The sequence below is a fragment of the Macrobrachium nipponense genome, chromosome 44, assembly GCF_015104395.2.
Source record: "Macrobrachium nipponense isolate FS-2020 chromosome 44, ASM1510439v2, whole genome shotgun sequence".
In the NCBI taxonomy this organism is placed as follows: Eukaryota; Metazoa; Arthropoda; class Malacostraca; order Decapoda; family Palaemonidae; genus Macrobrachium; species Macrobrachium nipponense.
In genome coordinates this window covers 11,880,187-11,903,155 of record NC_087221.1, presented here as the reverse complement: position 1 = coordinate 11,903,155, position 22,969 = coordinate 11,880,187, and the positions used below count along the sequence as shown (strand labels likewise).

The 22,969-nt window shown below is 35.4% G+C and overlaps 1 protein-coding gene across 3 annotated transcripts in view; it reads left to right on the top strand.

Moving 5' to 3' along the window:
- The window catches only part of LOC135204027 (cyclic nucleotide-gated channel rod photoreceptor subunit alpha-like), a 945,574-nt gene that overhangs the window by 888,879 nt on the left and 33,726 nt on the right, over positions 1-22,969 (top strand). For all 3 annotated transcript variants that reach the window (XM_064233966.1, XM_064233968.1, XM_064233965.1), the window contains exon 4: positions 15,579-15,731. In XM_064233966.1, coding sequence (XP_064090036.1) covers positions 15,579-15,731 — 153 coding nt within the window. The remainder of the gene's footprint in view (positions 1-15,578; positions 15,732-22,969) is intronic.

The following is a 22,969-nucleotide window of genomic DNA, read 5'->3' as shown; positions in this document are numbered from 1 at the left end:
GTGATCTGGGTCCTTCGTATAGCCAATTATGGAGAAGTGCTGGTTCAAGATATCTATTTTACAAACTGCAGCATGTTTTCTGATATTGGAAAATTCTGGTTGCTTAATTCTTTGACCTGTACGAAAGCTGAAACCCACATGGCTGCAATATCTCACTTGCAGTAACCTTCGAGTCGATCCAATGTAAGAGCCCGGACATCCAGGACATATGAATTTATAAACAACATTCGATCACATGAAGGACTGCAAGCGATCTTTAAAATTTAAAAAATGAACCTATTTTACATGGATTATTCGAAATGAGTTTAAGTCAAAGACATGGAATTTCCTGTTGAATGATTTTAGCAAGTCTAAGTGAGAACTTGGTATCAGACACATACGGACAGAAGCAAAACACAGTGTCTTTGCAACACCAAAATTGAAGAGTATTTTAGTGCTCTATTGACTAAAGTGTAAATACTGTTTAGTTTGAAGGTTTTTTTGACATGAACTATAGTAATTGTTGGCTAATCCCGTATATGTCCTTTTTCCATACACAGCTGTGGTAAATTCAAAGTTAGTTCTTATAACATTGATATCTAGAAATGGTAAACTGCCCCCGTTCTCCATTTCCATTGTAAATTGAATATTCGGATGTTGTTGATTAATGTATTCTAAAAATTGTGAACATTGCCATGGATGTTTAAAAAGTGCAAAAGTATCGTCCACATATCTTCTATATATATATATAATATATATATATATATATATATATATATATACATATATATATCCTCTCTTGGAATAGTTATTATTTTTAAGATTTAAGAATTAAAACGTTTTGTTTTTCATGATGCTTCATAGCAAATATCCTTGACTGTTTTGAGGTATCCAGGGTGCACTATTTTGCGCCAGTTCTGCAGTCTCAACCGCCAGCGTTTAGAATTTCATGCTAATGAACTCAGATTATTAAACGGCTAATTCCGATGCCCTGCACAGACAGTAGTGAATGGAACCAAAATCCCACAGAAATTTAGGTGCGGGAAAGGGATGGCGGCTGTGATTTCGGCTACATGTTCAGGTCATAGGAGTGATCAATTCTGAGGCTATATTCTGAGGACACGTCTCAACGCAGGAACGGGGAATGCTACAGACAGACCTTCGCTCCTACCTTCCTTGCTTCTCGAGACAAAATATTTGTCTGTTAGTGTCACATATTTCACCAGAATGATTTCTGTGGACGGTAAGTGACCACCACAGAGCGGCTATTCGAGTCATTCAGGTATGAATTTTGTGACGCCACTGTTCTGTTTTTCCGGTTCTGTGTTTTATTTTTTTTTTTTTTTTTTACAAAGGGCCAAATATTGTATGTCGTGGAAACCTAATGGGAAAATTTATGTCCAATAAGCCTTATTTCTTGCGGATTTGTACGTTATGAGTAATGATAATAATAATTCATAAATGTGCTTCAAGTCATCTGGTGTGGATTTTGGCCTCAGAGAAAAGAATTTAGACTAGATTATTTTTTTTAATTCCTTCCACGGACACACTACGTAGAATTAGCAATGGAGGCATTTTAATACCAGAAGCAGTGCAGGCGTTCATGCACTCAAAACCAGCGTAGGGAAGCGTTTGCCCTACTTCTCTCACAGAGAGAGAGAGAGAGAGAGAGAGAGAGAGAGAGAGAGAGAGAGAGAGAGAGAGAGAGAGACTGGACACTTTACTCTAGAATGAGAAGAGATCATTGAATGTTATTAATACAAGGGTGAGATGTCTTCTTCCGGTAGTTCAGTGCCAGATGTAATTTGAGGGTTCAGTCAGTGTATCTCCTTTACTTCCATTCACTTTCCCTTTACTTTTCTTTCATTTTATTATTCTCTTTCCCCCACCCTACTCCTCCTCCTCCTCCTCCATCTCGTCCTTTAGATAGGTTGAATTCTTTGGTAGCCGGAAGAAAGTTATTTCGTTTTTCTGCATTGCCTGGATATTTTATATTTTACCCTGGGAGATATTACCCATCTCTCTCTCTCTCTCTCTCTCTCTCTCTCTCTCTCTCTCTCTCTCTCTCTCTCTCTCGTCCTTCTTCTTCCAGTCTTGAAAGCAGAAAATAATCTCTTAAAGATGATGACGTGATCCGCACCAGTAACTTCGCTCACCTTCAAGCGGGTTCCTTCGCACAACGAAAAAGCCATTGTAATAAGCGACGAGTGGGTCATCAGGAGGGTAATTTACTATATATGGTATGGGGGTGGGCGGGGCGAAAAACAACCCCTAGAAAATACACAATCCTTTATTACAGTTCCTACATAAAACGTCGTTAGCGATTTTTCAGGTTTGCAAAAATATCCTTTTTCGTTTAGGACGGTCTATCCTCAACTATACTGCACGTCAGTAATAATAATAATAATAATAATAATAATAATAATAATAATAATAATAATAATAATAATAATAATAATAATAATAAGGCATTCACAATTTCACATAATCGTTTAAAACACTGGAAAGTGGAGTAACACGAAAAGCCGAAACAGTCGGTTTCGTATCCGTAACAATGCTGGAATTTGCAGAAGTATTTGGATGTTTTATGATAGACATTTCAAAATACCTACTCGCTTTTAAGACAGCCTGCACAACATAAGATGTTTGGACATTTTCAAATTTAATCTCTTGAATCGACTGAATACTTTTAAATATTTCAGAATGTGTGTGGTATCAAGGAATAAAATGCCAACACTGGATTTAAGTTTACTATAATTATAATTTCTCTCAAGATTTTCAGTATTGTTGTATAACCCGCCAACTAATTTTGTGAGTGTCCAGATACATTATAATATTGAGATGAGGTAAAGGATTAATACGAAAGATTAATAGGGGCTGGATTAAAATCTTATCTTTTATTTATTTATTTTTTTTAGGTTCACAGTCATTTGTATAAGGAAACAAACGAGCTGAGTTAGTTACAATTAGATAAGTGTTGATACTGTGTATGTGTCTTCTCTAGAGGTTTATGATCGCAACTATGTGATTTTCTTAGTGTTAAAACTTCAGATGGAGAGAGAATTCTATATAATATATATACACACACACACACACACACATATATATATATATATATATATATATATAATATATATATATATATATATATATATATATGTAAGATATTAAGCATCAAACTGGACAGGGAACATTGCAAGGTTCCTCAGTTCCTTCCTTCTCACAGGTTGCGAACAGGACTAAATTATCATGCATGAGGCATTCCGTCTTCAACATTGAATAACCAAAGACGTGCGTCACTGTCAGATGCATTGTGCAGTCGTCTTGGTCAGAACGAAAATCAACGAACGCCGACGACAACCAATGGAGAAAACTCATCCCAGAAGCGACGCGACAAACGGAATGACGTGTGGCTCCTCTCGATTCCTGTCCAGGAGCGTTGACTTAGAGGGTCGTCCTGGTTTTAATGCCTCCATGCAAATGCCCTCTGTTGCACGTTCGGGAATCCCTTTTCCTTAAAGCTGACCTGACGAAGCGCCCTCGAATTTAAATGCACCCCCCTCCCTCCACCTACCATACCTCCATCCCCTGCTCTCTCTCAGTCCTGACATTCTGGCCTACTTACGGACGCATGAAGGGAAGTAGAAGGATTCGAGCATTTGTTATCCTGGCGTTTCCAAGGCGCGGTAGTTTTAAGTCACCGACTTTTACGTGCTTTCTCTCGCGAATGGAAACTTGATCAGCTTTCGTGTTTTACCACTCTCTCTCTCTCTCTCTCTCACACACACACACACACACACACACACACACACACACACACACACACACATATACACGATGATAAACGAATACGCCATAAGGACTAAAGCGGCGTATATTTATGTACAGCATTATACGGTTAACCTGTTAAAAATCTAATGTTTAAAAATTTGCAAGTCATATTTGTAATTAGATGTACTGTTTATATGATTTTGTAATATACATACATACAGTACACATATACAGTACATATGTCGTAAAAAATCTACTAAATTATACAAGCACAAGAGAATAAGTAACTACGTATACCTACTTCGACCGTCGTATCTGTTAAAACATGATGGCTGAAACATATTGGTCGAATTATGGTTTCGTTGAGTTACATATTGTATGTGTTTTTTCTATAAACAAGATATAAGTAGGACTAATTCAGTAATTTTATACAAGAAACTTTTCAATATATTTTAGGACTCAAGTAACCCATTAATAATCAATTTAGATTACCTTGGCAATAACTTCACCTGAAGGGTATCTTATATAAATATAATTATTATGTCATGGGGAAGGCTTGTATGAAGCTGCCATCCATATAAGTAAATACGAATGTAAACGTACAAAAACTTTGAACTTCATATATATATATATATATATATATATATAATATATATATATATATATATATATATATATATGTATGTATGTGTGTGTGGTGTTGCCTGTAGTAAATGTGATATATAAATCACGCGTAAACGTTATTATAAATGAATATACATGATATATACATTTATATCACATCGTCGTGATTTATTTATATATAATAATTAAGCTACAAATGCTTCTAATACCTAATCCACGCTACTTCGGGAATATCCCCGATAGGGAATGATCACCGAAGGGGAATTATAAGTGAGATATATATAGGTATATTATATATATGTATATATATATATAATTATATATATATATATATATATATATATATATATATATATATAGATGCTTGTGTAAATGTTTAGCATATCTTTCCCTTTCCTTTAGAACTGTCATAACGATTAGCCGTAATCTGCTCGACTTCGTAATGCGTTTTATTTGAGATTTCCTGTAAAATCCTTAACAAATTTTATTATGGGTAATAATATGAACAAAAAATTATGTCACTTCTTGTTTACTTTTGAAGGAGTTTGGGTGCAAATAGGTGATCCAAAATAAATATAATTGTTTGGGCGTTGGCAGATTAAAATATATAATATTATAATTATATATATATATATATTATATATGTACATTTAAATATATAATTATTATCTAATAATAGATATATATAATTTATATATATATACTAATGTATATATGCATACGAAAATTTTCTTATTCATTATGAGCTGCTCATCGCTGATACTATATACTGTTAATTAATCAATTTCGATTTTTTTATATATAGAAACAGTCGAAACTAGAATGGATTACGTGACTGACTGATACGTGATTGATTCTTTCGCGTCTCTGAATGTCATTTTTATTTAAAACTGAATACCAGTTGTTGCCAACACAGTAGCATGCCTGAAGGAGAAAGGGAACCGGTAAAAAGACAACCTGATAATAAGGTGGGAATAGTAACCACACCCACGGAGATGCGCAGTTCCTGTGCGCAGAAACCAAACTTGAACAGAGTTATTACCAACACCTCGATCTATGTCGCTGTTATTCGTCCATTAACTTGGAAAAGAAAGAAGACTCGGTCAGGAGAGGTTCAGCATGAATTCAGGCGTGAAATATCGATGTTTGTGTGTGAGCCTTAAAGAAAATAATTAGCAAAATGGGCGGAGAGAGAGAGAGAGAGAGAGAGAGAGAGAGAGAGAGAGAGAGAGAGAGAGAGAGAGAGAGAAGGGGCGGTACGGGGGGCAACGGACTCTGCTCTAATAGCTCGGACGCTAGAGGGCTTTCAATAGTCCCTTTAAAGCTCTTGTCTCCATTGGATCCCTGATCGATTTTCGTCGTCTTTTGTTTATTTCTTTATTCCGCCGTCTGTTTTCTCTGTCTTTGCTCATTTTGCTTCTTTTCTCTTTCTCAGTTTTTTTTTTTTTTTTCCTCATTACACTTTTACTCGGGTGCTTGTTATGTTACTGGCTCGTTTGACCTTCAGGTAATTTGTGCTGCATTGAATTACTTTTGTTTCTTCTTTCTTTCCATTTCTGTATTCCTTAATTTTATACAATTGATTATTTCCCAGTTTGGTAGTTTGTCGGTTACTTTATAGATAGTAATAAATTTTTTTTCAACATTCCTTTATTATTTTTTGTATTGTTTATGATCTTACATGACCTATATTTCCTCTTTTTACGAAGTAAGAATATTTTAGTATTGTCAATTGAATTTTGTTACTTGTATCTCCGTTTGTCTACGTATTACTATGTATCACTGTATTCAGTTGCTTATTTCATTAATCTATTTGTATTCGGATATAGTTCATTCATTTTTATTTATCCTAACATGGCAACGTGGGTGTCTGTACTGATACTGCATCCTACTTATATTGGAAGTAAGACTCATTAGATGCTTTTGCCGGAATTAAAGAAAAAAAATAAAAAGTCTTTAAAACCTAGCGAGGGAAGTTCCATCATGCAATATCAATGCAGCTGAAAGAAGCTTGGGAATTGATATGGAGTTTTGTTTGTGTGTTTGTGTGTGTGTGTATGTGTGTATTTGGAGTCAGGAAAACGTGGATAAGGGAAATATACACCAGTAGGCAGTATAAATGCAGGATATTGTTAGGAGAGGAATAGATAAAACTGAAGCGCTGAAGCAGTATAAACATTAATTGCTTAAGAGGGGACGAAATGACCGGAGAGAAGGGAGCAGGATCGAGTGATGTAAGAGGGAGCAGCAAAGAAGAAAAAAAAAAGAAGAAACTGGAAGCAATGGACAATAGACAAGAGTCAAAGTAGATTAGTAAATTATAAATGATGGTGGGAAGAGAAATGAAAAAGTGTAACTAAGAAAAAAGAAGAGGTGCGCTAACAACAAAAAATGTATTTGGATTATTTAGTTATTGAGAGAGAGAGAGAGAGAGAGAGAGAGAGAGAGAGAGAGAGAGAGATTTTTGGGACTTGGGTGTTAAGGTGCTAATTGGATTTGGAGCCATAAAGTTTCAACAAAGGGGTTTGGAGACGTAATCTGTAATATGGTGAAGGGCATAACTGTTATTCTTTGGTTGTTTAATATAATGAACTGTGTTTCTAATTCATGTTTTTTAAAGTAATTTTAGACTTCACTATCCTTTGAAAAGGACAGTGTAGTCTAAAATTACTATCTTTGAAAAGGATAGTGCATGTGCCTGCAATTTAGAGTGGTCACACTAATATTAGATCAACATATTCTTATAGATCTGCCTATTAATCTATTCATCTTTCTCTTTCTTCGTCCTGTATTCCTGTTTGCATTGGAAAGAAGTTACGCCGTAAAGTGATTAAATGGCGGCGAAGGAAGACAGTACAGATTGATATGACATTACCGCCCGGAGAATAGATGTTCCTTTAGTATTTGCGGCGTGTTGGTTAAGAAAGTGCCTAAGAACTTCAAAAGTTTAAGTTTGTTAACTGTCATGACACATGAAAGAAAGAGAGAACATTTATTGTTAAAATGCAGGGTTGAAAAGCGCGGCAATGGAAGAATAATGTTGTCTTCAAGCAAGGGGAGTTTCACTGTTGACTTATTTGTGTGATGATTGCAGAAATGAAAATCGAAGTCTGTGACTGGCATGTTTGTAAGTAAATGGACTGGTACAGGTAGTGGTGTGACTGCAAGATGATTACGTACCAAGAGGAATAAAGGAATTTTTTTATGATTAGCATGGTATTTGAATAACAGCGCACCTGAGATGAGTTTTTTATGCTTAGCATAGTTCATATAAATAAGAAAAGGTTATGCTCCTGGAACGTCGTCTCACATCTGCAGTGAATCTCTCGCTTTTTGATGATGCAAGGAAGTCATAGATGCCAGTGAAAGGCGACTGTTATGTGCAAAAGAAACTGCGCTAAAGATATCTTATGAATTCAGTATATCTAAGGATATGTGAAGAAATTATTTTGATAAGTATAGTGAAGAGAAGGTTCGCAAAGTAGTAAGAACTAATTTAATAGAAAAAAAAAAACAGTTGTGAAATAAAGTAGACGTTGTTGTGCAGCTAAATTTTCCAGGGAGCTCATCTTTAAGGAAGAAGTATTTGGGAGCATTTTTTTACGTTTTTGGAATTTTGGAAAGGTGGGCAATAAAATTTAAGAAGGATATTTGCAAAGGTCCCAATGAATATTTCGAAGTGTGGACCTGGGGAGAGACTACAAGGTGGTATATTGGCCGTGCTGGTATATGAATCTTATGACCTAAAAAAAAAAAAAAAAAAAAAAAAAAAAAAAAAAAAAAAAAAAAAAAAAAAAAAAAAATAAAGTGAAAGCAAAAGTAAGAAATTCGTGTGCGTTGCCTGCTGCGAAAGGTAAAAAGAAAATAGCCGTGCATCCGGGACTCGTAACGTCAAACTACATAAGGCTAAGTGGCGCTCATGCGTAGCAGAGGAAGAATGCGCGTGGCAGACGCTGTGGCCTGCGTTGCTTAAGAAACGGAAATGAAGATCGTTAGGGTTGTGTTCTCTTGGTTGAGGGTCTAACAGAGCACAGCAACTTTTCCTTCTCTTCTTTTTTTTTTAATTGTATTTATTTCTTTCTAATTATTTTGCCATAGCCATCCGCGAATTGTGAGCTTTCTGTTTTACTGTTGATTTTTTTCTCAGTCAATTCAGTGATGTATTCACGTATAGCGAAATGAGTCCAAATACTAAAATTAATTCGGTGGATATTCTTTCTTGGTTTTTACCTTTCTATTGGTGTTGTTCCTGTTAGAAATATTTTTCAATTTCCTGGTACTGACGGTGTTTTCCTGGTAAATCTGAAGTTTATTATACACTAATCCTTGACGGATCCACTTTCGTTGCTCCGTATACTCACTCAGTGCACTAGAAGCCTAATAAATGGTTTTTCACATGATTAACGTATTTTCATTGACACTGGTATGACTTTCTTTTCCTTGTATGCGATAACTGGTCTATTTTACGGGGAATGAGAGAATCTTATATGGCTCCTGTTCTTTTCCAACTAATGTCGCAGCTAGGCTAATAAGATCATGACTTCGAAGGCTGCCGTTTCAATTTGACCTCCAAGGGTCTTGTTTTAGTTTGCCTTCTGAGACATAGTACGTTTACTCATGGCTTCCAGTAGGCTCGTTTCATTAACGACATTTGTGGCACTCCTTTCACATTGGCTTATGAAGGCGCTTGTTTCCTATTCATTTCCAATCCACATGTTTTATTTCGACTTAAAAGGTGCGCTTTGTGCTATGACTTTTCGGGCTTGCACATATTTTTCCCTTCCAAGGCCTTCATTTACTTTCGACTTCGAAGGTCATCGTTTTCTATCGGTTTCTAAGGCGCATGGTTAGCTGTAACTCCCAAGGCTGTCGTTTCTTTATGGCAACTGTGAAGGAACTTGTTTGAGGGAACTCCTGTGCGGTTGCTGCCTGGTGTCAATTTCGCCTGAATAAAGTGCGCTCGTTCCTTTTCAGCTTCCAGGCTGCTGCTTTCATGTCGACGTCCAAGGTGTTCCTTTTATTTTTAGATTGCATTGTGTTTATTGCCGCTAAAATGATGCCTCGAATAAACGCGCGCCTTTCCTCTCTTAATTTTGTCTATACAGGCGTTGTTTGTTGTCCACTTACTTTTAAGTCCAAACTTTATGTATTACATGAGAGTTAAGGAAAATTTCCCGTCAACAATACAATCACCGTCGAACACACGCACTATCAAACAAACCATTGCCAAGCATTTCTTATTTAAAAAAGGAAAGATTGAATTATATGTGTGAACGTATTAATATTTTTAAGTTACAAATATAATGAGGCAAAACAGTGAAACCATGATGTATTTCATTAGTAGAAGACAGAGACATACTGGGTATAAACAGTAAAATGTATATATAGAAAGATGGAAGTTTCTCAAAATTCGAAATAAACATTTCTAAAAAAAAAAAAAAAATGAGTGGCACATTAAGTGAGAAATGTTATGAGCCACTCCATGCCAATAGTCAATAACGCTATCGTTTGCATCATATCTCTGAACAAGTCTCTGAATTCGTTGGAGATAATCACGATACTTTTTCTTTCTAGCAGGTTTTTGAATAGCCATATTGTGCGTAATTCTAACTTCATTTAATCATCCGCCAGGTGATTACTATTATTCCACCAGGTGATTACTATTATTCCAAGTCTTAACGAGTTTGTCACCAACTGTACTCTTGCTCAGGCTGGACTTTACCTCCCTTTACTTTTTTCATATTTTTCTTTGTAATACATATAATTGTCAGTAAGCAATTATTTTCTTTCCTTTCTCTGGCTGAGTAACCTGAAGAGCCATTTCTAATGGAGGGATTATTACTTGAATAAACAAAGGTACTTTTTCTTGAGTCTCCCTTGCTAATATTCGTACGACAAAGTAATAACTTCTAGGTAAGTTATTTGATTACTAAAATAAGAGTAAAAGACTTTTGAACTACTTCTGTAAATAAATACTGAAAAAGAATGTTAGCGTTGAATTGTTTGTGATAGATTGCTAGCGGTGAATTTTCCTGATACGATCACCTACCAATCAGGTCGGAGGTACATTGGATTCATGACGTGATGTGTTATAACACGCTCTTGCTCATTTGTCACTGAATGGTATGGCACCGAGTTATCATGTATCATAGTTACGCATATATACGTACCGTCACAAATACGCCCCCCCCCCTCTCTCTCTCTCTCTCTCTCTCTCTCTCTCTCTCTCTCTCTCTCTCTCTCTCTGGCTGCCAGGAACGTTACTATTTTTCTTTATAACTCACTGTTTTTGAGTTACATTAAAAGTACTCACATGAAGGTTTATATTCTTAAAGCCTTTGCAAATTGTAACTTCCCTTCAGTTTTTGTATGTAATGTCGTAAAATGTATCTTTTATGTTCAGATTCCTTATTAAGATTGATTTAGAATTGATGTGTTCAACTAAAATGTTCAGAATTCACAAAATGCATTTTTTAAAGTTAAAGAAATAACGTAGTATGTGAAAAGAGAGACCTTCATTCGCGAGAGCGGATGTAGTTGTTTTAGATTTAGCTGGCCTTATGTCAACACGGGATCTTGCTCCTAGAGCAGCCCGTAAAAGCGGATGTAGCTGTCAACACATCGTGTTAAGCCAGTATTGTTCGTCTTTGTCTTACCTGTAACCACGTGATGATTGCCCAAGAGTGCGTCAGGTTAGAAGCTACTAGAAGCATTCAATTCAAAACGTTTTGCGCTTATTACGTCATCTGCAGGAAATGACGTCATAGTGACCTTTGAGAGAATGTTCTTCAATTCATTTTTAGAAATTAGAGACTATTTTATTTTGAAACCGTTTGATATTACTGATAAATTCACTCTTACCTCTCTCGATTTGTCAAAAAAGAATTTGTTGACTTGTAAGTAATCTAATTGGGAGATGAAATGAGTAGGCTACCTAGTTCCCAAAACTGCTGTGACGTCACCATTCGCTTGCAGATAATCGTTTAAAATTATTTTTTTCTTGTCAAGAGATTTTTATGTTCTGAAATCGTGTACTCTTAATAGCTATTAATTGTCGTCATCATTCTCTTTCCATCTCGTTTGAAAATAGGAATATATTAAGAGTTTTGCAGGAAACTTGACCCTATAATGTTTTGATGTCATCCATTTTCCATCTTGTTGATCAGTTCCCATAGAAGATATCAGAGACAACTTGCGCTGGTGGTATTCTTTAGCCTTGGAACAATTGCGAGCAGGTTCAGGTGTCTGGCTGTTGTTAGGTAACAATTTTTTGATTGGTAAATGTAATGACAAGATATTTGGGTGCTTCGTCACAATATATACATATATATATATATATAATATATATATATATATATATATATATGTGTGTGTGTGTGTGTGTGTGTGTGTGTGTGCGTGTGTGTGTGTGTGAATATATATATTTGAACACATAAATACATATGTTTATATACAAATGTGTGTGTATGTATGTATATTTGCGCTAAGATACACATTTTTATCTTATTTTAAAGGTAAATAGTTGTAATTTATCGCAAAAAGCTGTAAAAAAACTAAATACGAAAACTAAAGGTCAAACTGATTATTAGATACTTGCTAAACAAAAATGTGTATACCTGATGTAAAAAGATATTGGCCAAAAGTATAATGCACTTGAGTCTTTATAGCCTAATTAAACTTTCCTTTGCTTTACTTCCCAATCATATATGCTAAATTTCTGGTATACCGGCTATTGTCCTTTGAAATAAGATTCCGTATAGAAAACTTTCGTACCACTTGCTTATTTGATTGGTTGCTATAATATTACTTTTCATGGTGGGGTTCTCATTTTTGTGTTTTTGAAACCTGAATTATTCCACATCCAGACGGTGCCTTCAAAAAGACAAATACTAGACATAAAAGGTCGAAAAGACGATTAACATTGTCCGGTGAAATTATTTCTTGAACTATTTGTGAAAGAATGATCGCTTAAAATAAAGTAATTTAGGTGTATGTTCTTTTGCACAGCGTAAAACTTCGATAAATTTCATTTCTGTGAATGTGTAGTATTTTTTTTTGTCAGCAAAGCGCAATTTTCATTCGCTATCCTTATATATCTTTGAAATTATTATCAATGACCACTAGTAATTGTTTTCATATATTTATTTTTACCTACACCTACGTTTCACCCATACACTTATTTACAATCAGGAAGCCATGAACTTAAACACGTAATGTAAATTATGTATTTATATTGGCATTACGTTGCCACTGTATGTATGGAAACACTAGTACGTATATAATGCATATGCTTTGCTTTTACTATTTCTAATACAAAAAAAATTCTTTGTCAAGGCTGAAATTAACACAGTCATAATTAGGAACTTTTTTTAACTTTGTGATATTTGATTCAATTATTGTTGTTTTTTATGGTAAGTGTTTGTGATTTCTAGTCCCCAGGTGACGATGCATTAGAGTAGAGCATTGCTGTTTATTTTCAAGCGATATAAAACGTTGAAATGAGCTGTAGCTGGTTATAACGAGTCTAGAAACCGTCGAAGTGAGTCAGTCGAAAATGACTTCATTTGATGAGCAGTGTTTTTTCCGTCTGAGTTGCGATCAAATAAGAACCATTTTAGTTGGTTTCCGTTATTAGATCTTCAAATTCCCGGTGGAAAGTTGATCGCAGGCTTAAGTCACGGAATAATGAAAGTTAGGAATTGATGTATCGAATGACATCGAGAGAAGACTGAAACTGCTAAGATGAAATGATTAGAAAATCGGGTATTCAGTTCTTTGTCAAGTCATTGCAAAACTTCTTTAGGAAGTTGGAAACGCGGCATCTCATCGCTATAAGACATTTGTTCGTGCTGTTGTAAAATATCCAGCCTCCTTATTTTATGAATACAGAAGAGGAAGTTAGATATCTAAATTGCAACCCCGTGAAAAGAGACTGTCGATGTGTGTGATCTTCATTATTGCAACACTTAAGTTTGTTACCCAGAAATATTGCAGTTCCGGTTGCAGGCTTTGCTCGCGTCCCATAACTTGGTTTCACTTTTGAGTTCCAATGATTTTGAAATGAAATGCGATTTAGGTGGGACTTTGAAATCCTGATATATTTTACCATTTCAATTTGAAGGAAGCAAAATGATAGAAGCTCTTTTCGTTTCATTTTGTTTAGAGGAGCAATAATTCGTTGTATTTGCTTTGTTAATGTAGTTTTTAATTTTTTTTATTTTCCAGTTATTGACAGCTATAGAAGTAAGGGCCGGTTGTTTGCATGGTTTACTGGGATGTTTATATAAACGATAAATTACATTATCTGTTTTTATCGAAAATTATTTTCGAATCCTGACATTTGATAGAGAAACTTATAAGTGCAGCGATGATACCTTTTAGAAAGAATTAATATTTAAATTAAAAAAAACATATTGAATCACCCACAGGATTGCAATAACGAGAACCTCCATAGATTTTTTATTTTATTTGTAATGGAAACAAAAGGAAGCGGAGTCCATTACGTCCGGAAGACGGGAGGACGCCCTGGCAGGATTGATGAGGCCGGAGAGGGTTTGGGGTCCCTGCTTCCGATCGGATGCGTTCAACTTGTACAGTTCCGAGATCAACATCCGCCGGATGACTCGGATGTTATTGTGGCCTAGGAATTCGGTCATCAACAACTGCAGGCTCCTTACTTTAATTTATCAAGTTTTATCGACAACTTTTAAGTGACAGGTCGTATATCCTCCGCTGTTGCATTGGTTTTTATCAAAGTTAAGGTTTACGAATTGCTACAAGTGCGAGGACATTTTGAGAGGTGATTGAAGTGATTTGTACGTTTTCATTAGAACGCTCCTAGAACTTACATCGAAAGCCAGCTTAGACGAGGTTCCTAAATCCTAGTAGTACATCTTGAGACACATTGGAATTTTGCAGAATCGTACATCTTCAGCCACATTGAATGAGGTTGGGTTTTAGAATCCTCATTAAACCCTGCATTTTCAGCTCCTAAATAATATGGCGTCTACACCTTCAATATTGAGAGATGCTGCTCCTTTCTGTACCTTCATCCAAAGTACAAGAGGGATGAAGGACTTCATCTTCATGGTACATTTTCCCTTATTAAAGGAGATGTTGTATCCTAGACTTTAAACCTGTGGAAACTAGTTTCCATATACAGTGCCTTTATATTATTCAAAGGCGAGTTTCTCTTTACACCCTTTTGGCCCTATACAAAAACAAGTTTTCATATCCTGTACACTGATCCTATACAGAAGCCAGCTAATGCATGTGTTTCTTGGTCCTAATCGGAAATGAGTATTAATACCTTGGGCTCTAATTCTATACAGAAAGCAGGTTTCCAATATAACTCGTTTCCATATTACCAGTGCCTTTATATTTATTTCAAAGGCGAGTTTTCTTTTCTTTACACCCTTTGGGCCCTATACAAAAACAAGTTTTCATATCCTGTACACTGATCCTATACAGAAGCCAGCTAATGCATGTGTTTCTTGGTCCTAATCGGAAATGAGTATTAATACCTTGGGCTCTAATTCTATACAGAAGCAGGTATTATAGTTGAACTGTAGGCCTGTAACCGAAGTATCTTGCGCTGTACTGAAGTAAGTTTTTATGGACCTGACGACTGTAACCACCTAAGGACTTTAGTTGAAATTTAAGTTATATAATCTGTGCACTAACGGTTATAACTCAAAATGCCTTTTTTTCTCTCACCAATATTGTTACCAGTATTATTTTGTGGATAAGTGCCGATTATTCATTTTTTTTATCATGTTGTCTCATGTATGTTACTCTCTGTATTTTGTATATTCCATGTATATGGCCCTGAGCTGAAATAAAGGATATTATTATTATTATTATTATTATTATTATTATTATTATTATTATTATTATTATTATTATTATATTCTGCGTGAGGCTCAGGTGATTTGTTATATCCTGCACTGTGCGGAAGTGAGTTTATATATACAGCACTTTGCAGACATGAGTTTTATATCCTGCACTATTCAGTGGTGAATTTTTATTGCTTGCACTATTTAGAGGCGAGGCGAGTTACCATGTCCCTGCCTATACAGAGGCAAGTTTTCGTACCCCTCATTATACAGAAACGAGTTTCTGTTTCCTACCCTTGACCAGAGTCTAAACAGAGGAAGATGCCAGAAAATGACTAACAGCCCTCGTTTTTCCCTCCTCCTTTTCAGATAAACTAAAAGCAGAGATGGCGATTCACGTTCATCTGGACACCCTGAAACGCGTGGAGATCTTCCAGAACACGGAAGCTGGATTTCTGTGCGAACTGGTGCTTCATTTGCGGCCTGTTCTCTTCTCTCCAGGGGATTACATCTGCAGGAAAGGTAAGGAAGTGTGTGCGTCAAGATATCCCCCTATTGTTTCTCCCTCCTCCTCGCAATACTACTGAGAATTTCCCAATTCTCCCTTTCATTCTCCACCAAATTACCCCCAAGGATTTTCTGGGCTCTCCTCTGTCATTGCCCAAGCTACTGAGAAATTCATATTCCCCCTTTCCTCGCTTCACTCTTCCTAAGGACTCGCTTATTCTTTAACCTTTCATTCACAGAGTACCCCCAAGAATTCCCTGTTCTTTCCCCTTTCCGTGCCCAGATTATTCATAAGAATTGCCTATTCTTTCCCCTTCTCGAGACTCCCTCTCGATTTCCGATGAGCTGTGTCAGGTAGGAGAGAAAATTGGGAGATGAGGAGGAGGAGGAGGAGGAGGAGGAGGAGGAGGAGAAACGTTAACAAGAAGAGGATGGTAACTTCAGAAGCAAACAACGGATGAGGGGGAAGCACACACGCAGAGAGAGAGAGAGAGAGAGAGAGAGAGAGAGAGAGAGAGAGAGAGAGAGGAGGTTCGGTGACCGTTTATTAGAATTTCAGGGAAAACAAGAGAATAATAAAATGTCCAACAGTAGAGTGAAAATCTAGAAAAGGGGCAGGAGGTTTTAACAGCTATTTCTGGACTCGTACTGGAGCAAATGAGAAACAGTGGCATTGCACAAATGCGGAAATGTGTTGACTACTGATAAAATGACCTCGAGATTTAGCTTAGCCATTTGTGTTTTACAATATAGGATTTCAGTGTTGATAAGTATTACCAACTATTTGTCTGAAGTATATTAAATTATAATAATAATAATAATAATAATAATAATAAAATAATAATAATAATAATAATAATAATAATAATAATAATACTGTTAAAAAGAATGGCAGAATTAAGCGAGTTGATTTTATATATTGTTTTTTCTATTATCCTTACGTACTCAGAAACCTCGCTGAATCCGAGAAGCGAATTGTAAGGAAAATAGAAAAAACTATATAAAATCAACTCGCTTAATATTGCCATTCTGTTTAAACGCATTTGCATAAAAGAGGGTCTTCTACCAAAATAATAATAATAATAATAATAATAATAATAATAATAATAATAATATAATAATAATAATAATAATAATAATAATAATAATAATAATAATAATAATAATAATAATAATAATAAAAGCTTTTTAATAACCGAGAAAGTAAAATCGTCTGTGATTTTTCTCTTGTCTTATTTTAACTTCTATGCTGAATTTCCTTTTCTTACTCTTCAAATGGACTCTTTTTACCCTCACACTTGCATTTTATCCTGTTCTGATCTTTTCGCTTCTTTTTTTTCTTTCTTTTTCATTGTCAGTTTACTTGTGGGATTGCCTCTTGTCTGAATGGGATTTTTCTTAGTACGGAACACTAGGATTTTACCGACCTGTTGATATAGAATTTTATTTTACTGCGTCTCTCTCTCTCTCTCTCTCTCTCTCTCTCTCTCTCTCTCTCTCTCTCTCTCTCTCTCTCTCTCAAGACTACTGGTTTATAAAAGTTAACTATATAAATGTTGATCCAGAAGAGTTCTCTGCTAAACTTGATTGGCTGGGTTACCAAGGTAACCATTGAACTTTATGAGTTATTCGGGTAACTAGTAATTTGAGCATTCCAGGTAAATGGTGTTTTTGCGAGTGTGAAACAGAGAAGTCTTGATCTACAGGAATTTACCTAATCTGTATAGTTCGAGAATTTACCCTCTAAGCCTGATCTTGTGGAAAAATTCAGATAAGCTTACTCAAATTAATCAATATTTCAAAATAATAATAATAATAATAATAACCAAACAATAGCATAATGAATTGTATTACCATTAAGATTAAAATAATGGTGATGTATAACTTCATTGGTGCGAGTATTGATAATTAATAAAGGATGTTTCTTTCATATTACTGATATAATAGGGAACATAAAAATAATGAAAAGATAATGAATACCGCCATACTTGTATAATGTGTAAATGTAAAAAACATTAGGCCTAACTGTGTGCCATTTCATTACCAGACCCCTAATTCACCACAAAGAAATTACAGCTCTACTACTGAGTTACCTGAATTCCCCCCTAAGTCTGTAGGATGACTATAGAGTCGCCTCCAACTTACTATAGAGTTTCTGCAGTTAATTAAACGCCTCTCCTAGTGTCTTAAGAAAACTTTTCTCACGTCGAATGAGGCGCTGGCTCTGTGCGACGACCAGAGTTAATCTTACTTGGTTTGTGTGAACCTCCTAGTCTAATGTCCTTGCGGGATTGTATATTCTTCTTGTGATATATATATATATATATATATATATATATATATATATATATATATATATATATATATATATATATGTATATATATATATATATCCATATGTATATACATATATATATATATATATATATATATATATATATATATATATATATATATATGATTAATCATTTGAGCACGTTATTCATAATCACAGATTACCACAGGTGAAATTAAGATTAATCATTTGAGCCCGGGATTCGTGTATCACACATTACCACAGGTGAAAATAAGAGACGGGGTGTAAGTCCTGACCGGTTTCGACTTTATTTCCAAGCCATTGACGGGGGACTGGTACATTGTATTAGAAGTCACGAATATATTTATTTCCAGTGTCAATACTGACCAGCATACACAACCGTTTGAGACTACAGATCCACCCACGGGCGAGTATATTGTGATATTTAGCCAAATGAGTTTTTAATGCTACGCCTACCTAGACACCCGTCTGTAGTTGGATCAGTAGTCCCAAACAGTTGTGTATGTTCGTCAGCTCTGTCTCTGTAGTATACTATACATTTGTGACTTCTAATACTATGTATCAGTCCGTAGTCAATGTCTTGGAAATAAAGTTGAATCCGGTCAGGACCCACACCCCGTCTCTTATTTTTCACCCATTGATAATGGCCCAGCACGAATTCCATGAGAAGATTTTCGGGTGAAAATGTGACAAATTTCAGAATTCCTAGATGAAAGGAGTGTCGAGTTACCATAACCGCATGAGTGTACCTACATGCGAGGATGAGGTGCAGCATATGTAGGGGGTGGACACGCAGTTGATGAGGCTTTTGTTGATATGTGGCCTAAATGTATAGTTGTGGACTCTTGGACGTGGCTGCTGCCCCTTGATTAGTAACTGTGCGATCTTAAGAGGTTTGTGAGGTGACTTGCACGAGGGAAAGATTCTGAAAGAATGTGTGAGAGCAACGATCGTTCCACTGCTCAAAGAGGTAAAGGCACTGTAAGCATCACGGAAAGAGACTACTGGAATGAACACTTTATTTAACATGTAAAACATGACATTGATTAAAAAGTTGAGAGACGTGAAGTTACACAGAGGAAGTAAGAAAGTGTAGCGTAAGTGAAAGGAATGTTATAGTCGTGGGGAAAGTATGGAGGGCGATTGGTTGAATAAAAGAAAGTACACAATTGGAAACAGTCAGGAGTGAGGAGAGGAAGAGATGCAATTCACTACACAGATACTGTGGAAGAGGTATTTGAATGGAAGGCACTTGGAACAAAAAGATAGGAAACCAATGTACCCTGCAGGATAGCGAATGACTGAGAGGGTTGGGTTAGACGAGTTAAAGCAAGTGAGCCTACGGTGCAAGCTACGGTGTAGTATTAAGACGTTGCTGATTCTGTGATAAGTCTCGGCAGTTTCAGTAGTTGAAGTGACTGTGACCATTGTGTTGCTTCTAAGTAGCCACCCTCTACATAATATATATATATATATATATATATTATATTATCTATATATATATATATATATATATATATATATATATATATATATATATATATATATATATATATATATATATATATATATATATATTGTGTGTGTGTTCTTTCCTGCTAAAGAGGGTGGCTACATGGAAACAACGCATTGGTCACAGTCACTTTTAACTGATGAAAATGCTGCAGAGACCTTTCACAGCATCAGCTACGTCTTATTTATATAAATATTGATATGTATGTATGTATATATGTGTGTGTGGCGAAAGAGTATGCGCGTGCGCATGTGTGTAGCTTAATGTAAAAAAAAAAAAAATTGTTACCGAAATTAGTGAAACCATCAAGACTTTCTGGAAAGAGCCAAAATAAAACAATGAACATCTAACTTCTCACAAACGCCAGCTGAATAACAGGCTATTAAGCGGAATTAAAAGTAGATTAAACCTTAATGTCCGAGATAAGTTAATGAGGATCATTATTGAGAACGCCAATCACCTGATCCTAATCCCTTATCCAGTCCCGCCCCCGGGGATCCGATTTTACGTTTCTCTAATCGTTGTTCCAAGATCTTCAAAGGTCAAGGCTTTGGGACGCCCTCTTTTGCGCATTCACTTTCTTTTTTTTTTTTTTTTTTTTTTTTCTTTTTTTTTTTTTTTTTTAACCTCGCGCTTGGAGATTATTCTTAAGAATTCAGTCCTATTTCAAAATAAGTATTTACAATCTTCTTAGAATTAAAATTGTCAAAAATATTTAATATTAATAGCCCTGAGTGCATTATTTGGTCCATAAGACTATAGGATTTTATATTTAATTAAGTTCTTATAGTAGTGATAAATATAATTTTCAGCATTCCCAACTGTAACTACATTTTGGTCTTATAATCGACCTGATGTTATAAAATAGACTTCTTCTAATTACCAAAATGTGCTATTTGATTTTTTATCGTTATGTTTAAGGATTATATATTTGTAATTTGAAGTCGTTAATGAAGCCAGAGATGAGTTATTGTATTCATTGTATTCACTGCTGTATGCGAGTATATTATTCGCTTGATAGCTCTCTTGGACAGGCGTTTCGGAAAGCATTCGTGCTTCTGTTTTATTATTTAGTGAAAGCTATCTTTTTTGAGACACACTAACTTAGTTTGAACGTAGATTGCCCATCTCTTTGGCTTTAAATATTAGCAGAAAGCAAGTTGGAATGTTTGACTAGACATTTTCGTTTTTGAAAGCTCTTCACGTGTTGTTCGTGAGAGTTCAGTATCATCATCTTGTAGAATAATAAATGTATTTTAAAGTCACACTATACAAATCCCCCCCCCCCCTCTCTCTCTTCATCTCTCTCTCTCTCCTCTATCGTCGCTCTCCTCTCCTGCTCTCTCTCTCTCTCTCTCTCTCTCTCTCTCTCTCTCTCTCTCTCTCTCTCCAAAAATGAAAATGACTAATTTGTGCAAGGCCCCCAATCCATGATGAATTTCTAAAGTTGAACGAAATTGATTACAAAATGAAACTTGAATGATTCTTACGAAAGTCACGTTAATTTAGACTGATACTTTTGTGAAAAGAATGTTCAATATACTGCCACATAATATTAAAAAAAAAAAAGAAAATCCTTGGTATTTTTAACAGTGACATTGGACCAGAGTTTCCGTTGGATGAGGTAGCGGCCACCTGCAAATGATCGTCATTTTTTGACCCAATAATATTTATGAAAAATACCAATGTTTAATTTTCCATATTTTTGTACTGATATCGAAGTTACAAATTATCACACATCATTAACACATAGTTGTTATTCATGAATAAGTCAGTGAAGTCATAGATTTTTTACAAACCAAGTAGCTTACCTCTGTTACGGCCACTTTACTGTAACCCATTAAACTTTATTATACATCTGTTCAGTCATTTTATTATTATTATATTTTGATTAAAATGAAGCAAATATTAGGAAAAACAAGCAAATGAAAGAAGTAAATATTAGGAAAAACAAGCAAAATAAAGGGTTTACTGTGATAACGATGCTTTGAGCAAAGCACTCTATTGGCAGTGGCCATAAAACGGTGCTTTCTTGAAAATGATCAAACCATCAAACTTGGTCTAATGTTGTCAACAGTTCGCTGAACTTGAGGAGAAGAGGCTGACAACACTTCAGAAACGGACTTTCGGGCGGTGCAAAGACATCCCCACGGATCTCCTGAACTTTTGATTTCGTGAGGCGTCATGAAAGCTGATGCTCTCAAATTTAGGATTCGATTTTCATTACTCGACCAAAAATTTGATAGTTGTGTTCATTCCGTCGACGAAACCCACTCCTACCTGTTTGTTTGCTTGTCTGGGAGATTTCGACCTTATGCTGGTGCGCATCCAGGTGTGTGTTTGTTTGTTTTGAGATTTGACCTATTACTGGTGTGCATCCAGGTTTGTGTGCGTGTGTGTGTGTAAGAAATTGGGTCGATGGTAAAGTTACGCACCCTCTTGAGTTCTGTCTACATGCAAAAAACACTGATAACATTTGATATTTTACCGTACTCATACGGTAGTTGCATAATTTACTTTTTCCGGATTTGTTTATGTAAAAAAACCGATTTTTTTTTTAATCATTTCATTTCGAGTGATTGTTCAATACAAAGCTTTGTTTTCTCTTTAGTTTCCAAGAATAATTCACTTGAAATCTGTGAATTTGGCCAGGAACAGATTATGGCATATAGGCTAAGTCTTGACAACTGAAATCATATGTAATTAGTGTCTAGTATAGTATGGTTTTAGATAAATGTAAGCATTCTTTTATAATGCTGGTGATGTTATTCAGTAAATAAAATGTAATAAAAAATGATATAACGTTAACATAAGTAAATTCTCCTCTCTCTCTCTCTCTCTCTCTCTCTCTCTCTCTCTCTCTCTCTCTCTCTCTCTCTCTCTCTCTCTCTGTGACCGTAATCCATTAATCGACTGGTTGAAATCCATTCGTTGGTTTTATAACCTCCATGATTGTCATTACCATTTTAGGAGACTTTAATTACCATCCCATCATCACCTTGTCGATCATTGAAAATTGAAATAACTACAGTACCCTATTGCGGATTACATAGCCCTGACATCAGAATGTCGTGACTTCTTGATGACTGTGAAATTCATTGATTATAGATTTAGATTTTTGTTTTATTAAGTGACATTCAGTGTTAGTAGTAATTAGTAATATTTATTGTTATTGCTAGTAGTAATGTTCAATTTTGCCATTAGTTTTATAGCATTATTATTATTATTATTATTATTATTATTATTATTATTATTATTATTATTATGTTATCAGTAGGAACAGCAGTAGCGGGGGCTGACGCAATTTGTATGAAAATTACAGCAAACCTAAAACTGGTGTCAGGTTTTGGCCAGGATATTATTCCGAATTTAAATTACTAATTACGTAGGAAATGATGGCGATCTGTAAACGTTTTTTCATCA